Source organism: Natrix helvetica (assembly GCF_964273705.1).
Source record: "Natrix helvetica genome assembly, chromosome: 2".
Taxonomy (NCBI): domain Eukaryota; kingdom Metazoa; phylum Chordata; class Lepidosauria; order Squamata; family Natricidae; genus Natrix; species Natrix helvetica.
This window is the reverse complement of record NC_138552.1, coordinates 284710498-284732083: the sequence shown is the minus strand read 5'-3', so window position 1 is coordinate 284732083 and position 21586 is coordinate 284710498. Positions and strand designations below refer to the sequence as shown.

Here is a 21586-nt window from a genome sequence, read left to right as displayed (position 1 = left end):
CTGTGTGTGTGTTACAACCCCTGGCATGCCCAATCTCCCTTTATTTATTTATCAGCACAAATACTATCTATCATCTATCTATCTATCTATCTATCTATCTATCTATCTATCTATCTATCTATCTATCATCTATCATCTATCTATCTATCTATCTATCTATCTATCATCTATCTATCTATTTATCTATCTATCATTTATCTATCATCTATCTATTTATATCATCTAATCTATCTCTCTATCATCTATAATCAAATCTCTATCATCTATCATCTATCTATCTATCTATCTATCTATCTATCTATCTATCTATCTATCTATCTATCTATCTATTATCTCAAATATATCTTCAAAAGAAACAGACCCATATGATGCAAGTAGGATACACAGAGAGGAAATATGTTGGTAAATGATAAGGGAGAAAAATGTGAGGTGCTGCTCTGGTTACTAAGGAGGCAGACTGTTCTTCTCTATAAATTTGTTCTAAACCCTTTATCTGGTTACAGAGCTGTCTGACCTACATTTCAAACAAAGGACGTTAAATGGCATCTGACAAGCTATCTACTCAAAATCACTATGAAGGATTAACTTTACTACTAAGTAGTCATTCTTAATATCCTCTTTAGTTTGGGAGCAGAGGCCCATACATCTTTCAGCCACCAAGTTTGAAAAACAGACTAGACTAACAGTCAGAAGGGACCTTGGAGGTCTTCTAGTCCAACCCTGTATCATTTCAAACAAGTGGCTGTCCAATCTCTTCTTAAAAGCTTCTAGTGTTTGGAGTATCCACAACATCTGAAGGCAAGCCATTCTACTGGTTGATTGTTCTCACTGTCAGGAAATGTTGCCTTAGTTCTAGGATGCTTCTCTCCTTGATTATTTTCTATTCATTGTTTCTTATCTTTTCTTTTGGTGCTTTGGAAAATAGGTTGAAAACCCCCCCCTCTTCTTTGTGGCAGCCTCTCAAATATTTGAACACTGTTGTTGTGTCACCCCTAGTCCTTCCTTTCACTAGACTAGATATACCCAATTCCTGCAACGGTTCTTCATATGCTTTAACTCCCAGGCCTCTAACCTTTCTTGTTGCTCTTCTCTGTACTCTTTCCAGAGTCTCAACTTCTTTGGTATCAGAGGTTGTATTCAGCCGGTTCGGACCGGTTCGCTCGAACCGGTAGTGGAAATTGTGGGTGGGCTGCCCACCCGCCCTGGCTCTATGCTGTCCTATTTAGGCACATTTTCAAGCGGTGCGCATGCGTGCAAGCCTCACACACGAGCAAAGCTCATGCGTGGAAGGCCGTGCACATACGTTGATGGCACGTTCACATTTGCAAACCAGTAGGGAAAGCAAGTGAATACCACCCCTGTTTTGTATACTGTGGTGACCAAAACTGGATGCAGTGTTGCAGGTGTGGTCTTAAAACACTGGTCTACACCCTCTGTTTTGTCTTGGACACACCTAAGATCAGCCCTACCACTGGGAAGAGAAAGGCTGTTGTCACAACTTATTGAGGTACAGGTACCTCACAATTACAACTATTCCTCACTTTTTTCAGTGCCTAAAAATGAATGGTTGTAAGTCGAGGACTACTGTATTTTCTGGAGTATAAGAAGCACCTTCTTCCCACCCGAAAGAGGGAGAAAATATCAGTGAGTCTTATACACTGAATACAGCATTTTTGGCCTCTCCAAACCCCGCCTCCTTCACAAAAATGGACGTACATAGGCTTTAGGAGGCTTCCAGAGTACTCCTGGGGGCTGGGTAGGGCAGAAATGAGTCAAAAATGGGCTGTTGTTTGCTCAGTTTTGCCCCACCCCCACCCCATCCGCCCAGAGCACTCTACAAGCCTCCTAAAGCGTATTCATGCCCTCTTTTGGGCAAAAAATGGGCCCATTTCTGTGAAAAACGGGCCTTTTTTTGCTCGTTTGTGAACCCCCATCCGCCAAGGGCACTTTGCAGGCCTCTCAAACTCTGCATGCCCTGTTTTTCCACAAAAAAATGAGGCATGTCTTACACTCCGAAAAATACGGGATTTATATATGGATTGAAAGGGTGGAGAATTTGAGCATCCATGCATATACCGTATTTTTCAGAGTATAAGACACACCTTTTTCCCCCTAAAAGAGGGTGAAAATTTGGGCGCGTCTTATACATTGAATGTAGCCCCACCCACCCACTGGCCCCAAACCTTTAGCCTCTGCCTCCCAGAAATTTACCTCTTTGCAGCAAAGGGGGGAGGGGGGCTTGCAAGGAGGCTTCAATAAGCTATAGCAATCCCTGCAGCCTGTAACAGCTGATGATCAGGAGAAATTGAAAGTGAAACTTGCTGTTTGCTCCACATGGCAAATTGCTGGGAGGAAGACTTTTTTTTTTCTTGTGCTAATCAGGCTGTTTACTGCAAGGAGGTAAGTCAACAACTATAAATGCCTATAGAATGTTCAAATTATTAGACTTATTTTTTAAAGACTGCTTTATTATTATTCTAGACAACTTAACAAAATGAAGAAGCTTTTTAAAATAAATGCTTGAACTGAAGAGGCCCCGTGCTATTGTTTTTAAAAAGTGCTATTCTTTTAAATAGCAGAGAATAACTATACTTCCAGAAAGCACATCAATTTTAACAGCATCTGTACAAGTATAGTCTGAAATATAACACTACAAACGGTGTATATTGTCTGTACTGTTTGTTGCAAGAAGGCAAATTGCTGAGAGGCAGAGGCAGATATTTTCCCCTTGTTTTCCTCCCCAAAATCTAGGTGTGTCTTATACTTCGGAGCGTCTTATACTCTGAAAAATATGGTAATTAGAAAGCTTCCTTCCTCTCTGGAAAGCTCAGAAGGCTTGACGTCTGTCACTGGGCATTTTGTTTCAAGGTTCTGAACAGTAGAAGGCCTGTCCTAGAATGAAAAGAAAACTCTTTTATGTTTCTGGTAACCTTTAACCTTTTCTTACAAACAGAAGGCAGTTTCTGGCCAGGAGTTGTCTTGGGTTTCCAAGGAGCATCTTTTCTGTGAAAGCAGCTTGGGGGAAGGCAAAGGAGACATGTTCCTTGTTCAGCTGTGTATGAAGAAGGAAGGCAGGGAACATTTCCACAGTGTGAGCTTTCTTCCATTCTCTGATCGCAAAGATGTCAGGCAAAAAGTTAGGTGCTGCTTGGAAAGGAAGATAAATAGAATAGAATAGGACTTTTTTTTAATTGGCCAAGTGTGATTGGATACACAAGGAATTTGTCTTTGGTTCATATGCTCTCAGTGCACATACAAGCAACAAGTGATAAATCATTATCATAATCATTATCATAATAAGAGAGGGCTTAAAGGTAAAGGTTCCCCTCACACATATGTGTGAGTCGTTCCCAACTCTACGGGGCGGTGCTCATCTCCGTTTCAAAGCCGAAGAGCCAGCGCTGTCTGAAGACGTCTCTGTGGTCATGTGGCCGGCATGACTAAACACCGAAGGGGCATGGAATGCTGTTCCCTTCCCACCAAAGATGGTCCCTATTTTTCTACTTGCATTTTTACATGCTTTTGAACTACTAGGCTAGCAGAAGCTGGGACAAGTAACGGGAGCTCACTCCGTTACGCAGCAGTAGGGATTTGGACCGCCCAACTGCCAACCTTTCTGATCGACAAGCTCAGTGTCTTAGCCACTGAGCCACCACGTCCCTATAACATAAATCATACTAGGATACTAAAAAAAAACAATCAAAATAAAATGTGATGCAAACAAAATTATAATCATAAGAAGTTAAGGAAATAGGTAATAAGAAAGATGATAAGGATAACAGTAATACATTCCTACTTGTTAGTTTGACATGCCAGGGTATAAGAGAGTCTTGTGGAAATTATTTGTTTAGCAGAGTGATGGCATGGAGGAAAAAACTGTCCTTGTGTCTAGTTGTTTTGATGTCCAATGTCCTGTAACATCATGTTGAGGGGAGAAATTGAAAGAATTGATGACCAGGATGGGAGAGGGGGGGTGTCTGTAGATATTTTCACAGCCCTTTTTGTAATTAGTACAGGTCCTCAATGGAAGGCAGTTGCAATTGTTTTTTTTTCTGCAGTCCTAACTATTTGTTGAAGTCTGTGCCTGTCCTGTTTGATTGTTTGTTGTGCCAAACCAGACAGTTATAGAGGTGCAAATGGCAGACTCAATCACTCCTTTGTAGAACATTGCATCAGCAACAATGATAAAATAAATCATTTTATCAGCAATTTTGTAGACTTGTATCAGCAGACATGATCCTGACAGTTAGAACAATTAATCAGTGGAACAACTTGCCTGCAGAAGTTGTGAATGCTCCAACACTGGAAGTTTTTAAGAAGATGTTGGACAACCATTTGTCTGAAGTGGTGTAGGGTTTCCCGCCTAAGCAGGGGGTTGGACTACAAGACCTCCAAGGTGCCTTCCAACTCTGCTATTCTATATTATAATTGATCCAATAAATAATTTTGTCATGATCCAATAAATAATTTTATCGGCAACGATAATAAAACGGTGATTGGATTGGATTAGATTACAGGAAGCCCTTGATTTATGACTAGTGTTTAGCGACCATTTGAAGTTATGATGAACCTCCCCTGAGGTACTTATGACCTGGTTCTGAGGACCAGGTGGTGGGATTCAGCCAGTTCGCACCTATTCGGGAGAACCGGTGGTTAACTTTCTAAGCAGTTCGGAGAACCGGTTGTTGGAAGAAATCCCTTTTTGTTTTTTTTTCACCTTACAAGGCAGGAAGGAAACATTCTGGTGTTGTTTCTAGCCTAATCTTGATTGCCCTGCTTACAGAAACTGCCTCTCTGGTTAACCCTCGTTACATTGCAACAGCTAAAGTGAAGAGCCCATCGACGTGAGTGACGTTGAGTTGGCCACACCCACCCAGTCACATGACCACCGAGCCCCACCTACCCAGCTGGTCATTAGGGCAGAGAACCGGTTGTTAAATTATTTGAATCCCACCACTGGCCAGGCCCATGTGCGGTCATGTGACTGCATCACAGGTTCTTGGCAACCCGCTCGCATTTATGGCTGTTTTGCAATGACTTATGATTGGTCCTTACACTTACAACCATTGTAGCACCTCTGTGATCACGTGATCAAAATTTGGGTGCTTGGGAACCAACATATATTTATGACAGTTGAGGTATCCCAGGATCTCCATTTGTGACCTTCCCAGCTGGTTGCCAATTAGAACAGTCAATGGGGAGCCCAGATTCTCTTAACAACTGTCTGATTCCCTTAACAACTATGACAAAAAAGTCATTAAATCAGACATGACTCACTTCACAATCACCTCGCTTCACAACAGAAGTTCCGATCCTAATTGTGGTTATAAATCAAAGATTGCATGTATTGTCTGAGATATCTCTGGACAAGTCTTTCTATTTTAAACACAAGCCACTCAAACGTTTGGTAGTCTATTTGATTTTGGATATCCCAAAGGTGCTTTTTCAAGAGGTAAGTGGACTTTCTGCTTTTTCTCTGTAGACCTTTCACTTCTCAGAGCTGAAGAAGCTTCTTGGATGAGAAGCGAAACGTCTTCAAAGAAAAAGCAGAAAGTCCAGTTGGATGACTGAGAATCTCCACAGACATTGATTTTGGTAGTTTATTTGATCATTGGAGCTGATATAAACATTTAGAAACTATTCCTTGAAAATCAGGACCATGGGAAAAATCTCTTAGAGGGGAAAAAGTTTTTTTTTAAAGTGCCTTTGGTGGGGATTATGGTCACTTTTTTGTTTATTTAGGAAGCTATGCAGAATTGGACTTAGTTTGCCATTGGCTGAGCGCCCATCCGAAAAACCCCATAGGTTAGTCCGGGAATTTGAAAAACAGCCTAGAGTGTCACTGCGTTAATTTGTTTGTCAATTGAGCTTATATTCTGAGTTATACTGTAGAAATGTTTTCTTACCTGACAATGATTTACTGCGCATGTTTTCATAATACGTCACACATTCTTGTACTTTCCTTCTGATCTTCCGTTTGCCTGCCGAAGGAGGTGGGCGACAATTGTTCTTCCCAAAATGTAAGGTTTAGATAGTAAGATTTATTTTATTTTCATATTAAAGTTGTTTTCATTAGAACATGTTCTCGGGTTTTATTTATTTATTTATTATGCGTCCTCCCACATACATCCCAGCGGCCAATTCGCTCTCACAGGGAGGGGCTTCTCCTGGTGCCGTCCGCTAGGCAATGCCAGCGGGCGACGCCAAGGAGTAGGGCCTTCTCTGTGATGGGCCCAACCCTCTGGAATGACCTCCCCCCCGACATTAGAACCACCACTGACTTCCGCTCCTTCCGGCAGAAACTGAAGACTCACCTGTTCCGACTGGCTGGCCTGGCATAATTTCAACGCCTATCTCCTGGCATATATATTTTTACTGGTTTTTAGGGGGATTATTGTGTAAACTTAATTTTATAGGGTATTGGGGTTTTAATGTCTGTATATTTTAATTATTTATTAGCAATACAGTCCTGCACATCTTTTATCCTCCTCTTATCTATCTATTTATATTTATATGTTCATACTGTCCATTTAGTAATTTTAATTATTTTAATGATGTATTTTGACATGGACTGTACACCGCCCCGAGTCCCTTTTGGGAGAGGGGGCGGTCTATAAGCGCTAATAAATTCAAATTCAAATTATTGCTTATTCAGAGATATGCTACTTGGAGGGGCTGCGATCCGTACCTCGTTAATTGAAGGTGGGGGAAAACTTCCCCTCCTTCATATAGAGAAAGGCAATGGTAAACCTATGTTATTTCCAAGAAAACTATATGGATTCAATTATCATTAACTAGCTTGGCACAAGGGCATATTTACTACTTTAGGAACAGCTAAATCAATCTCGTTCCAGCTTGTGTCAGTATTACATAAAGTCAAACACAAGACTCTTTCACAGAGTTTTCAAAGAAAATAATAGAACAGAATTCTTTATTGCCCAAGTTTGATAGGTAGTTGATAGCTGCTGCCTGCTTTGAACTAGCCTTCTGTTTTACATAGAATAGATGGGATGGGATGGGATGGGATGGAATGGAATGGAATGGAATAGAATAGAATTCTTTATTGGCCAAGTGTGATTGGACACACAAGGAATTTGTCTTTGGTGCCTATGTTCTCTGTACATAAACAGACTAGATACATTCATCAAGAATCATAAGGTACAATACTTAATGATAGTCATGGGGTACAAATAAACAACCAGGAAACAATCAATATCAATATAAATCGTGAGGATAAAAACAATAAAGTTACAGTCATGCAGTCATAAGTGGGTGGAGATGGGTGATAGAAATGATTAGAAGACTAATAGTAATAGAAATGCAGCCTTAGTGAATCGTTTTGACAGTGGTGAGGGAATTATTTGTTTAGCAGAGTGATGGCATTCAGGGAAAAAATGTCCTTGTGCCTAGTTGTCTTGGTGTGCAGTGCTCTATAGCGTCGGTTTTTTTTTTGAACAAAATTTTTATTGGTTTTACAAAATTTTTAGGAAAAAGGGTGGTGGAGAAGGGTACAAATTATGTCAGCTACATTGTGCAAGAAATGGCACTCCCCCCGACTCTCATAACCCTCACTTGTTAATACATTAAGTAAAATACTACTTAACAATTTTTTGACAGCATATTTACCTTATATCTTCCAATATTTTCAATCTATTTTATATCCAACAGAAAAAAGAATTCCCTGTATCAGCAATTGCAGTGTTTTTCTAAGTCACTTTTGTGATCTAAGTTTTCTCGACGCTGCCTCTTCCCCCCCCACCAGCAAAGCTCTGGCACCTCCCGTGTCTTGTATATCCTGTGTGATGTCATCAGTTTTATCTAGGAGCACTTTGTTTTTTTCCATGAAGGCCTCAGCCTCCATAATTGTATTAATTCTAACTCTAGTGTCCTCCCAAAATATGAGCATACCTTCTGGGAGAAGCCATCTAAACCAAATCCCTTTCTGGTATAATTTCTTCGCTAAAAGCGAATTTTTTTTCTCTTTTATCTCTAACTTTCTTTGGGATTTGTTTCAGGATGACTATCTCTCTATCCTTGTATTTTAACACTTGCCCCATTTGTGCACTCAGAATCTCATCTCTTGTAGTCTTTCTAAGAAATTTAATGTGAACCTCCCTTGGAACATTGTGTGTTCTAGCATAGGCTGTGTTGACTCTATAGGCCAGGTCAATATCCCATCCCATCTGTTGTCTGTCTTTTTTAATATATTCAGCCAATAGCTTTGTCATAATTTCCCTCAGATCTTCATCATCAGCCTCAATTACATTTTGAAATCTAAGAAAAAAAGACATCCTTTCAAACTTCATTTTTATCTGATGGTTCTCAAGTTCTTGGTTTCCTCTCTGGACCCCCCTCACCTCCCTCCTCATCTCAGCCGTCCCCTCCTCCAAAAGTTCCAGTCTCTGTGAGTTTTGAGCCGTTCGGTTTTGGTTTTCTCTGAGTTGATCATTCATTTCTTTCAGTTGGTTTTTCAATTCCTCCTGCCCCTTTAAGATCTTTTGAAGCAACTGCTGGGTTAGGTCCTCCTCAGGGGGGTTTTGTAGTAGAGATGTTAATGTCTGTTGTCCACTGGGGCTAGACGTTGAAGATGTTGGAGCAGAGCCAGCAAAGCCTGATTTCCCAGGTGGGGGTCTTTTCGGTGCCATCTTAGTAAAGAGAAACTCAGAGGTATCTGTGTCCATAAGATGGGGTGGCAACGTGAACAGGGGATAGCCGAGAGAGATCACGAGGCAGGCAGTCCAGACAATAATAGAGACCTTTTCTATAGTTCAAATCCAGACAATAAAGTCCATCAGTCCAAGTCCAAGGTGCAGTATTTCAAGAGATATTTCTGGGTGTCACAGAGACAAAGACAAAATGCCAGCAATTTCTATGGGTGGAGTCAAATTTCACAGTGCACAAAGACAACGGAAGTGTGCCATCTTGCCTTGCCAGCACGGGATCAGAAGGCAGCAAACTAAAAGTTTTCAAAAGTTTTCAAAAGAAACAGATCATCACTTCTCTTTCACAATTGCAGCAGGGTATTACCTGCTTGCTTGCTATGAGTGTGATTTCATTTCAAAGCTCTCCCCCCTGTCCTCCAGGGGCAGAGAGCAATCCAAAGCCGCCCATCCAGGGGGGGAAATCCCCCTCCCTTCAATCACACTTCCCAGAAACCGATTGAAAGTCTTAAAAAAGCTGTCAATCCTTCACCAAACAGGCCAAAAAAAAAAGGAGTCAGGGCGGGTTTCCATCTCACCACATCGCAGCTGCAGCCTTCAAGTTGCTTAGTTCGTCCGGCAGCCTCGCAAAAGCGCGCGGAAGCATGGAGCTCCCGCGCACCCCCTTTCGCCTCCTGGCACCTAGGGCAGTGGTGGGCAACCTTTTTTTTCAACTGAGCCAAATCTCGCCAAAACCACGATTGAAATTTATTTTGAGAGCCACATTTTTAAAACCGAAAATACATAGGATGGTACACTGTTTTTAGTTTCAATAAACTCTGGCATTTGAAGCACGCAAGTCTTAAAGCTGTCAAGTTGCAAGACCCTTGCACCCCTAACCCTTTAGAAAAAAAAACCCAGGGGTCTTCAAACCTGACAGCTTTAAGACTTGTGGACTTCAACTCCCAGAATTCCTCCTCCAGTCATGTTGGCTCAGGAACTCTGGCATTGAAGCATGCAAGTCTTAAAGCTGTCAAGTTGCATGACCCTCGCACCCCCAACCCTTTAGAAAAAAAACCCAGGGTCTTCAAACCTGACAGCTTGAAGACTTGTGGACTTCAACTCCCAGAATTCTGAGAATTGAAGTCCACCAAGGGCATCAATCATATTAGCCCAGGGATCTGCAAAATTGGCTCTTAAGACTGATGGACTTCAACTCCCAGAATTCTGAGAATTGAAGTCCACCAGTCTTAAAACAGCCAACTTTGCAGACCTCTGTGTTAGCCCAAAGCCTGGCGCTTGGTGGGCCTGGCTCCCCCATTGGTGGAGCCCCAAGAAGCGAGGAGGGAGAAAAAGAGACGGAGGCCAAGGAGCTTTCCCCCCGCCCCCTCCCAGCAAAAATCTAACCGGGGAGCCGGGCGGGCAGTAGCAAATTAGCCGATCACGCACGCGGCGTGATTGGCTAATTTGCTACTGCCCGCCCGGCTCCCCGGTTAGATTTTTGCTGGGAGGGGGCGGGGGGAAGCTCCTTAGCCTCCGTTTCTTTTTCTGCCTCCTCGCTTCTCGTCCCCGCCCGACTTCAGGATCCTCCCTAATCATTGTGGGTCAAAAAGAAAAAAGGGAAGGGGGCGCTTGTTTTGAAGTGCCTGAGAGGAGGGAGGGGAGCGGGCGCCCGGCACACAGAAGAGCCGCATTAAAATGTGTAAAGAGCCACATGTGGCTCGTGAGCCGCGGCTTGCCGACCACTGACCTAGGGCAATGCCAGGAGCTCCCCCGCGGCCGCCGCCGACACAGGGGACCCCCAGCTAGCCGCCCCCTCGGCTGAGCTCCCCTTCAAGGCACCCAGTGCCCCCCCGATTAGGAGGGAGCCCACCAAGAGCGCACAGGGCGAGCAAAACATGCCCGTCACTCTCGGGAGCCGGAACCGGAAGTCCTATAGCGTTGTTTTGAGGTAGGAGTTGAAACAATTTCAATCCAGGATGGGAGGGTTCTGTAGATATTTTCACAGCCCTCTTTTTGACTCGTGCAGTGTACAAGCCCTCAATGGAAGGCAGTTTCTGCAGTTCTAATTATCCTCTGAAGTCTCTGTCTGTCTCGTTGGGTTGCAGAACTAAACCAGACAGTTATAGAGGTGCAGATGACAGACTCAATAATTCCTCTGTAGAACTGTTTCAGCAGCTCAGATAGTATGAACATTTGCATTTACTCTCTAAACATAGATTTACTCTCTAAAATTTGCATTTCCCCTAAAGTATTCCTTTTTATCAATATTTGCCTAAAATATAGATGCTTGTGCACATTGTCTTCCAGAAAAAAAGTGAAATGGAAAATGTGGAGGAATGTGAAATATGGATAACTATATTCTGATTTATGAATCCTGGAATGCAAATGAGCTGCTTTGTTTTAAAAGAAGAACACACAGTCAACAGCCTCATCTGAGACTTGGTTGCAATTCAGAGCTCCTGAAACAACTGGCAGTGATGTAATTTTAATATTCCAGAAGGGGATAATTGTTAAATACATGGGGAACAATCCTTTCAACTCTATTCAATTAATTTTCCTAAGTTTTAATTAGGCTTTAATTTAAATTAAGTTTTAACTTTTTCTTGGCTGGCCCACCCAAATTCCAAGGATATTTTGGTTGAAAGTAGGTTATGTAGCCAGTTTTAAAACAGGGTATGAATCCATTTCTCCGTGGTTCCATTTGAGGCACCGAAATCAAAACATCATAGAACAGAATAGCATATTCTGAGTAGAGTAGAGTAGAGTAGAGTAGAGTAGAGTAGAGTAGAGTAGAGTAGAGTAGAGTAGAATAGAACATAGAATAGAACATAGAATAGAATGGAATGGAATGGAACGGAACAGAACATAGAATAGAACAGAACATAGAGTAGAATAGAATAGAACAGAACAGAATGTAGAGTAGATAGAGTAGAGTAGAACAGAACAGAACAGAAAGAACAGAACATAGAATACATTAGACTTGACTAGAATAGACTAGAACAGAACAGAACATAGAATAGAATAGAATAGAATAGAATAGGAGAGTAAAGTAGAGTAGAATAGAATAGAACAGAACAACAAGGAATAGAATAGAGAGTAGAGTAGAGTTGAATAGAACAGAAGAGTAGAGTAGAGTAGAAAAGAAAAGAAAAGAACAGGGGAGGGAAGTGTGTCTCATACTCTGAAAAATATGGTGGCACAAGGGAAAGAACCTGTGTTGTTTTGGTATACAATGCCTTATAGTGGAGTCCCGAGGGGAGGAATTGAAACAGTTTATGTCCAGGATGTAAAGGGTCTGTAGATATTTTCTCAGCCGTCTTTCTGAGTCATACAATATACAAGTCCTCAGTGGAAGGCAGGTTGGTTGCAATTGTTTTTCCTGCAGTCCTAACTATCCGTCGGAGTCTGTACCTGTCCTGTTTGGTTGCTGTGCCAAACCAGACAGTTACAGAAGTGCAACTCAGTAAGTCAGACAGACTCAATAATTCCTCTGTAGATATGTATCAGCAGCTCCTTGGGCAAACTGAGCTTTCTGAGTTCATAATTGCCAAAAGAACACGTTTCTTATCATCCCAAACTTTCTCAGTGTGAATTTTGGTGAAATTCCGAGAAAGCAGAAGGGAAAGGAGCTGCTACAACCAGCTGAAAGTCTCTGCTTTGTTTCTCTCCCACCCGGTGTCTCATCCAGCATTTTTCAAAGGATTATTGTTTTACAGACTGCGATTGAAACCAACTGTGGTAAATTACAGATTAGGTTTCAGCTAAAGAGGAATGGAACGGATTAAGGAGGAACAAATTGGTAAACCGGAACTGAACAGATTGTGCTTTCTTCTTGCAGATCTGAGGAACGGAGTCTCCGAAGTGTGACGGGCCTCGATTGAGAAAGATGCTTGTGAACGGTTGACTGGATGTTTCTGGGCTTCTGAAACCTCCTCAGTGCAGAGAACGATGGCGACCACTCTGACTGCAGAAGGAAGCGTATTGGAGACGGGGAAAGTTTTAAGATGATCCGACGAACCCATGGGAGGGCCTAGCGGGAAGCCAAGGTGGGGCTTCAAAGCTGTTCTAAAGGCGTAAACGGCTCAGTTTCCTGGGAAGGGTATGGCCAGATCCTTTTTCAGACCACAAAAGTTTCTTCGGAGGACCCAGTTTCTGCTCTTTTTCCTCACAGCCGCTTATCTGATGGCAGGTAGCCTTCTCCTCCTACAGCGATCTCGCTTGGTCCTCCAGCAAGGCTCCCGGGGCTTCTCCAGGAATCAGGGCCTACCAGTTGGGGAGACTTTGCCTGGGGACACAAAGGCAGAGAGCAGACCAGTTCAGATGCCTCGCCTGACTTCTAAGCTTCTTGTCAACATGCACACAGTGTATGGGTCCAATCCGGACCAGAAAGATGGACCGCGGTGGTTGATCTCCAGAAACTCTGAATTGAGACAGTTACGGAGACGTTGGTTTCTCCGATTTGTAAATGACCAAGAACCCGTTCTGGCTTCTGGAGCAAAAACACTGAAGCACACCTCCAAAAACCAAGGTAAATCTGGTTTGTGCTAGATTTTGCAAAAGCATTTCAGAAAGGAGACATAGATACTTTGAAATATCTTCCGTGGGATGTTGTTGTTGTTGTTGTTGTTGTTATTATTATTATTATTATTATTATTATTATTGTTATTGTTATTATGTTAATCTTTGGTGAGATTCACAGCCTTTGGGGCTGGTTGGTAGCCTAACAGCTCGAGTCCTAACCAAGGACCTAGGAACTGTTAAGGTAACGACGGAGGATATAAGCTGTTCCAAGTAGGGTGGTTTTTTGTAGAGTCAGAATGTTCAAGTCAGGTAAATTTAGAATTTTTAAATAGCTAGGTAGCCCTTTAGGTATCGCTCCAAGGGCTCCAATTACAATTGGGACAACACATGATTTCTTTTTCCACAGTCGCTCAACCTCAACTTGCAAGTCCCGGTATTTTGTGATTTTTTTTCTTGCTGTTTATCTTCAAGTCGTTGTTGTTGTTGTTGTTGTTGTTGTTGTTATTATTATTATTATTATTATTATTATTATTATTATTATTATTATTATTATTATTCCACACCTTTCTGCTTATTAAAGTGCACCAGGCAGTTTACAATAGCATGACGTAGAAAATATTAAAGAAACATTGTCAAGAAATCAGTCAAATCAAAATTTAAATTAATACTAGTTGATAACCTGGCATTGTCCGTGTGTTTATTTATAGGGGGGAAATGTCTGGACCAAATGTAATTTCTTTTTTTATTATTATTAAAAGTTTTAATAAATTTTACAAATATTACCCCTTCCCCTTCCCTCCCTCCACCCCCGACCCTACCCCCCCTCCAACCCTCCCTCCCCCCAACTCCCAGAGCAAAATACAGGGTATAAACATTTAACAATCATATGCTAACATAAGCTAACTGATTTCAACATCCTACCTCCTGTTGTGCTTTAATTCCCCTTTTGTTAAACTAACTTTAGGTAAATTGTAACATTCCTTGTGCCTTCACTCATAAGCTAATTGAAATTTTTTAGTCCAATATTTATTTTGAATATAGTCAATCCATCTTCTCCATTCCAACTTATATTTCTCATCTGAATGGTCCTTCAAATATGCTGTAATTTTGGCCATCTCTGCTAGATTTACTACTTTAAGCATCCATTCTTGAATAGTAGGCAATTCTTCCCTCTTCCAGTACTGCGCCACCAACAATCTTGCTGCCGTCGTTAAGTTCAAAATCAAATTAGTCTCTATAACTGTACAGTCTGTAATTATACCTAACAAAAACAACTGGGGGGTGAACTTTATCCTTTTTTTAAGTATATTTTGAATAACCCACCATATATTTTATCCAAAATGCTTTGACTTTTTTGCAAGTCCACCATATATGGTAATACGTAGCATCAGCACAATCACATCTCCAACATTTAGGTTGTAAATTCGGATACATACAAGATAATTTTTTGGGATCTAAATGCCATCTATACAACATCTTATAAAAATTATCTCTCAAATTCTGAGCTTGCGTAAATTTTACATTTCTTACCGAAATCTTTTCCCATGTTTCCATCATTATTGGCTCTTTGAAATTTTGTGCCCATTTTATCATACAGTCTTTAACTAACTCTGTTTCAGAATCTATTTCTATCAGTATATTATACAACCTTTTTATATGCGTTTGACTCTGGTCCCTAATTTGTTTTACCAAACTATCCTCATTTTGCGTGATACCAATTGTCTGATCTTTTTTCCATCTAGCTTGTAACTGTCCATACTGGAACCAGGTTTGAATTACCCTTTCCTCTCTTAATACGTTCAAAGGCCTTAACTGTAGTACACCTCTCTCTATATTAAGAAGTTCACTATATGTAATTACATCCTGTTTTTGCTCTATACTTATATTCTCTATCACGTGTCTGGGTACTACCCACATAGGTATCTTATCATTTAACCTATATTGGTATTTTTTTCCAGACACGCAATAGGGCATTCCTTAATATATGGCTTTTAAAAATCTTATCTACCTTCTTATCATATATTAAATAAGCGTGCCAACCATATACCAAATCATATCCATCAATATTCAGTATTCTGTCCTCTAATTATATGTCCTCACTAATATATGTCCTCACTAATTATTGATAAAACTACTGCTTCATAGTATAATTTTAAATTAGGCATTTTCAAACCTCCTCTTTCCCGTATGTCTTGCATTATTTTAAGTTTTATTCTTGGTTTCTTCCCCGCCCAGACAAAGTTATTAATACCTTTCTCCCATTCTTCCAAATTTGCATCTTTTTTAAGTATTGGTATCATTTGAAAGAGAAATAGAAACTTAGGCAAAATATTCATTTTTATTGCTATCCTTCCCAACAATGACAATTGTAGTTTTTTCCATTTATTCATCTCTAACTGTATTTTATGCCATAATGGTTCATAATTATACTTATATAATTTCCCGTTTGAGGTTGTAATGTAAACTCCTAAATATTTAACCTTTTCTACTATCTCACATTCTGTTACTCTTTCTAGTTCTTCTTTTTGATTTGTGGTCATATTTTTAATTATCATCTTTGTTTTTCCTAGATTTATTTTGAACCCAGATACTTGACCATATTGATTAATTATGTTCATTAAACCTATAGCTGATTTCCCCGGTTGGGTTAAAGTTACAACCAAGTCATCCGCAAATGCTCAAACTCTATATTCATAATGCCTAATCTTAATTCCCTGTAGGTCATCTGACCCACGTATTCTATTCAACAATAACTCCAAGGTTAAGATAAACAATAATGGAGACAAGGGACACCCCTGTCTTGTTCCTTTTTCAATTTTGAAGGATTCTGTTAAACTACCATTAACTATAATTTGTGCTGTCTGTTTCTGGTATATTGCCTTGATAGATTGTGTGAAATACTCTCCAAAATGCATCTTTGTATTATTTTTATTAGAAATTGCCAATTCACTCGGTCAAATGCTTTCTCCGCATCTAAGAATAAAAGCGCTGCGGGGACTTGGTTGTTCTTCCCCAAATATTCCAATATATTAACAATTTGTCTTACATTACTTTTCATTTGTCTCCCCTGTATAAAACCAGATTGATCATTATGAATCATTTGTTGTATAATTGACATCAACCTATTTGCTAATATTTTAGCAAAGATTTTATAATCTGTATTAAATAATGAAATAGGTCTATAGTTTTTTGGCTGAGTGTGGTCCTGATCTTCTTTTAGAATCAGGGAAATAAAGGCTGTTCTCCAAGATGGCGGTACCCTTCCTTCCATTTGAATTTTATTAAATAATTCCTTAAGAGGATCTACCATTTCTAATTGTAACTTTTTATAATAAACCACTGTCAATCCATCTGTACCTGGGGCCTTCCCAATTTTTAATTGCTTAATTGCCAGGAGAATTTCCTCCGTGGTTACAAGTTGATTCAGTCTTTCTCTTTGTTCATCTGTAACTATAGGTATTTTCTCTTTCTCCAGATATCTATCTATAGCTAAACCTTGTATTTTATCACCAGCGTACAATCTAGTATAATATTTTGAGAAAGCCTTTTTAATCATATCCTGTTGATAAACTTCTTTGCCTTTGTATTCTACAAATGTAATTTCTAATGTTGGATTTTCCCCCTTAATAGAAGGAGCCCCCTTGTGGAGTACTGTGAAGCCATTACCATGTTAACTCCACTGTGCTGTACAGTAGAAGCATTTTATGGCAATACAGTAGAAGCCATTTTAAGGCACAACAGGCCAAAATGAGCAAAGCATTTAATTTATGTTCACATTTCCTCTGAGTGGCTCACAATTCATCATCTGTCCTTTTATCTTCACAATACCTCCATGAGGTTAAATGATGGTTAGTAACTGGGCAACCTTATAAATAGATAGACCAGGAAATTGATTCCACATGATGACTAGAACTATATTTTATTGTGATAGTCTGTAGTAACAGATTCTTGCAAATTTGTCCCTTGTCTTCTCCCTTCCTATCCTTTGTACCATAGGGCAGCATCTTTCAACTGTGTCAACTTGAAAATGTTCAACTCCCAGAATTCCCCAGCCACCATGTTGTGAGTTGGAGACCGTACATTGTAGAGCTGCCCAGGGAGAGAAATGATGCTTAGGGTGTGGCGGTACCAGTCTCATTCATACAGTCTGAATTTTGATCACATGACCATGGGGGTGCTACAACAGTCATATGTGTAAAAATGGTCACAAGTCATTTTTTGAGTGATGTTGTAATTTGGAATGGTCACTAAATGAATGGTTGTCTAAGCCATTTACAGAGTCAGTGTATTGCCCCCAATAATCTGTGTCCTCATTTTACCGACCACGGAAGGATGGAAGGCTGAGTCAACTTTGAGCTGGTCAGGATCGAACTGCTAACAATTGACAGAATTAGCCTACAATACTGCATTTGTGTTACTAACTGAACAACTGCAGTGATTCACTTAATAACTGTGGCAAGAAGATCTCAAAATGGGGCAAAACTCACTTAACAACTGTCTTGCTTAGCAACAGAAATTTTGGGGTCAATTTTGGTTATATGTCAAGAAGTACCTGTCATCTTAATTAAAAACCCTTAAAGCAGGTATCAGTATTCCAAGTAACGCATCTGCCAAAAGCAGAACTCCGAGACAGGTAGATTCTTCAAAGAACATGTTTATTGGATACATCATATCAACACAGCTAGTGAAAACCAACTCTAAAAATTCTCACGGTTTTAGACTAAATAGTTCCCTCCCCAAATGTCACCGGTTACATTGTCCAGTGTATGTAGCTGAGAGGCTGTTTGGTTCCTTCTGTCTTCCTTCAACTGTCACCTGTTGGGATGACCTTGGTTCCCACAAGAAAACGTTTTTGTTTTGACTGTTAGCCAGTCTATCTACATCCCCCCGCTTCCCCCTCTCAGAGTTCGTGGCAACTATGAGGCAGCATAAGATGGTTTCAGCCAGGTTCATTCAGAGTTAACAGTAGGAAGAAAGGAGTTTAAACCACAATATTCTATCTATCTTGCAATGCAACAACAACCTGAGGAAGCCCAGATGGCTTTGAATATGCAGCTGCAAAGAATAAAAAAAACAACCTCTCCAAACCTGTGAAATGGAGCTCAGAAAGAGAACCTCCCACCTTCTTAGCAGCTTATTGTGGGTGTCTGTTCACAGCTTGTGAACTTCCTAATTGCATGTTTGGAAAGTGCCAATGTTCACCTCTTTAGAAGAAACATACCATTCACCTTGTCTCAACATCTTAATTCAAGAGTTCTAGCTTTTCCTCCTACTTCGCTGATTTTTCTTCTTCTTCTTTACTCTTTTTTTTTTCACCCAAAAGGGAGAGTGGTGTAGATTCTATTGGCTATTTTTAGCCGCCCCAAAAAAGCTGAAGATTGAATGATTTATTTTGGATCCATCTGTGAAAAGCTTCCGTTCAGTGACTAAAGATGAGATGGGAAAGAATGGAGGGGGAAAAACAGAAGAAAGCAAAGCCTCCATTTAAGTCTAAAAAAGGTATATAGAAGTGTTTGTGGACTTGGTATATGTCCGAAAAAGTCAGGATGGTAGCTGTAATTATTCAAAGCTGCCATCTTGAATTTCTTGCTTCTGTTCCTTGTAAAACGGGGGGTGTCAAACTCGTGTCATCACAATATTGTCACATGATGTATCACAACTTTTTTCCCCTTCACTAAACCGGGCATGGCCAGCACATAACACATCCGGCCCGCAGGCCACAAGTTTGACACCCCTGCTATAAAGGAACACAGAATTGACTTTGGGGAAGATATAAGCCAGGGGTGTCAAACAGGTGGCCCACGGGATGGATCCATCAAATGCAGGCCATGCCCATCCCAGCTCTGCGGAGGGGGAAAATGTCATGATATGTCATGTGATGGCAATGTGATGCTGCAAATTTGACACCTGTGATATAAGTAATCTGTTAACACTATGTTGCTTTACAACAGGGTTATCCAACCTTGGCACACTTTTAAGATCCGTGGACTTCAACTCCCGGAATTCTCCAGCCAGCCATTCAGGCTGTTGAACTAAACGATCACCCCAATTTCATCTAACTGGATGATTCTATGATGGCTTGATTTGTTAGAAGTCAGATGTCAAGTTCCAATGTGTGCTTATATTGTTGCAACCATCATTGCTTCTTGGCTTGCCAACGAACAAGGGGTAGGGGGGTGGGAGAAGGGAAGGGTGAGAAGGAATGCAAGTTCCAGACTTTTGAGGAGGAGAGCCATGAGATTCAAGGACACATCTGCAGGTGTTAGCCAAACACAGAGACTCTTTCTCATAACAATACAATAACCCTCAGTTGGACAATTGCACTAATAGGGGGGGAGGGTGGAAATTCAATTTGTACTATGTGATGTGGGAAGCCCTTCTCTCCTAGAATAATGCAATATTTTGAGGAATATTTTAAAAAAGGCAGAATTGACTATATTTCCCTAAATGAAAAATGGAAAAATGTGTTTTTAGAGGCAGGAAGCAGCCCCAGTCTCCCTGCCCCCAAGCAGAAACTAAGGAGGCTACTTTTAGAAATGCAGATTTGGTAATCCATTCAAGACAGGATATTTGGAAACAAAGGCAGAATGGTAGGATTAGAAGCAGCCCAGATCCCAAAATGGTATAGGTGGTTGGAGGATAGAAACAGAAAAATAGCGAAAATAGTCCAAGAAAGATCAAAGTTACTAACCTAGGAAAAAATGTCATACTAGTAGAAGAATAACAAAGTCTGTTTGATGTAAATAGCCAAATATAGATAGACAAGTGAAAGAGAATGAAATAGGAAGGTTAAAAATGCGAAACTGAATAGAAATGTATTGAGAGGAAAACTAATGCACCCAAAGATGTTCCGATTGATAACTGCTACTTGAAGGAATATGAAATTCCGGTGTGATGTATAAATGTAATGTATGTCCTTGTTACTGTGTGTATGTGTTCAAAATTAAAAATTAAAAAAGAAAAAAAAAGATGCAGCCCAGATCAGTCCAAAGCCTTTTCATTGCACCCCCCACCCCACCCCCAGAGCAGACCAAACTTCAAACCTGGGAGCTCAGATAAACAATAAGCCAGAGGCTGACCAGATTAGCTCAGACAAGCACCTAGGATTTGCATTCCCTCATTTGCCTATAAAGTCGGCTATTACCCCTACATAACCCCTACATGACCCCATAGGAATCTAACAGCCAATAGAATATTACAGAATATGTTCATGCACAGGAACAGGAAGCTCCAATGCAAACCTCAAAGAAGATATAAAAACCACCCACTCTCAACTCCATGTTGACAGCTGCCCAGAACCACAAACCCTGCTTCATCAATTAATGGACCCTCTTTCCAATCAGCCTCCATTTTATTTCCAGTGCCTCCTCCCCCGGGTTGGAACTGAACCAGGTGGATATTTCTTCCCACAGTGGATTTCCGCGGGAATTTGGTAGAGCTGGTTTTGCCTTTGATAGTGCCAAAATCAGTGGTGGTATTCAGCCGGTTCGGACCAGTTCAGGAGAACCGGTAATGGCAACCTGCCGTCCTATTTAGCCACGTTTTCTAAGCTGTGCACATGTGTGCAAGCAGCGCATGCACCCACATTTTCAGTGTGCAGAGAACTGGTGGTAAGATTATGTGAAACCCACCTCTGGCCGAAATGATGCACTCAACAAAGTTTTGCACTGAGACATTGGCAGGTCTTGAGTGTGCTTGCTTTGTCTGGGATTGGCAGTCGGGATGTTGACTTCAGGCTTATGTAGCTCTACAATAACAAGGAAACGGGAAAGGTGTGTAGGAATGTGAAACTCGAATCTTTTTGAAGCAGGACTATGTATGCCGTTCATATATACAATTCTTTCTACTGCGCTCTCCTTTAAAGAAAGAAAAGAAAATAGAAGGTCAAACCAGGCAGGGTTTGCGGGTTGTTTTGAAGCGAAATAAATAATGAAATAACAACATGAAACAGGAAAAAAAATTATTGATCTCTCTTCAAATATCTTTCCGCTACTTTAAAGTTCTCAGCTTGGGACTATATGAAATATAGGCAATCCTTGACTTACGACCAAAAGTGGGACGGCAACTTTCATTGCTGTGAGATGTTGTTGTTAAATGAATCCTGCTTCCTCGTTGACTTGTTTGCGGGAAGCCCATGGGAAGGTTGCAAATGGTGACCCCGGGATGCTGCAACAGGCACAAGAACATGCCAGTTGCCAAGCATTTGAATTTTGATCACATGACCGTGGGGACACTGCAACAGTCGTTAAGTGCAAGAACAGGTTTTCAGTGCCGTTGTAACTTCAAACATTGTTAAATGAATGGTTGTAAATCAAAGGCTCCTTGTATCTAAAACACAGTTTTTCAAAACTTAGTGTCTGCTTTGCTGCTTGCTTTCGGCTGCCATTGAAACGGGGAGGGGGGATGGCATGGTATGTGGGAGG

The 21586-nt window shown here is 40.8% G+C and overlaps 1 protein-coding gene across 1 annotated transcript in view; it reads left to right on the top strand.

Annotated features, from left to right (window-relative positions):
* WSCD1 (WSC domain containing 1) overlaps positions 1 to 21586 on the top strand; it is an 87987-nt gene that overhangs the window by 19462 nt on the left and 46939 nt on the right. The window contains exon 2 of the mRNA XM_081944355.1: positions 12481 to 13170. Coding sequence (XP_081800481.1) covers positions 12744 to 13170 — 427 coding nt within the window. The 5' untranslated portion in view covers positions 12481 to 12743. The remainder of the gene's footprint in view (positions 1 to 12480; positions 13171 to 21586) is intronic.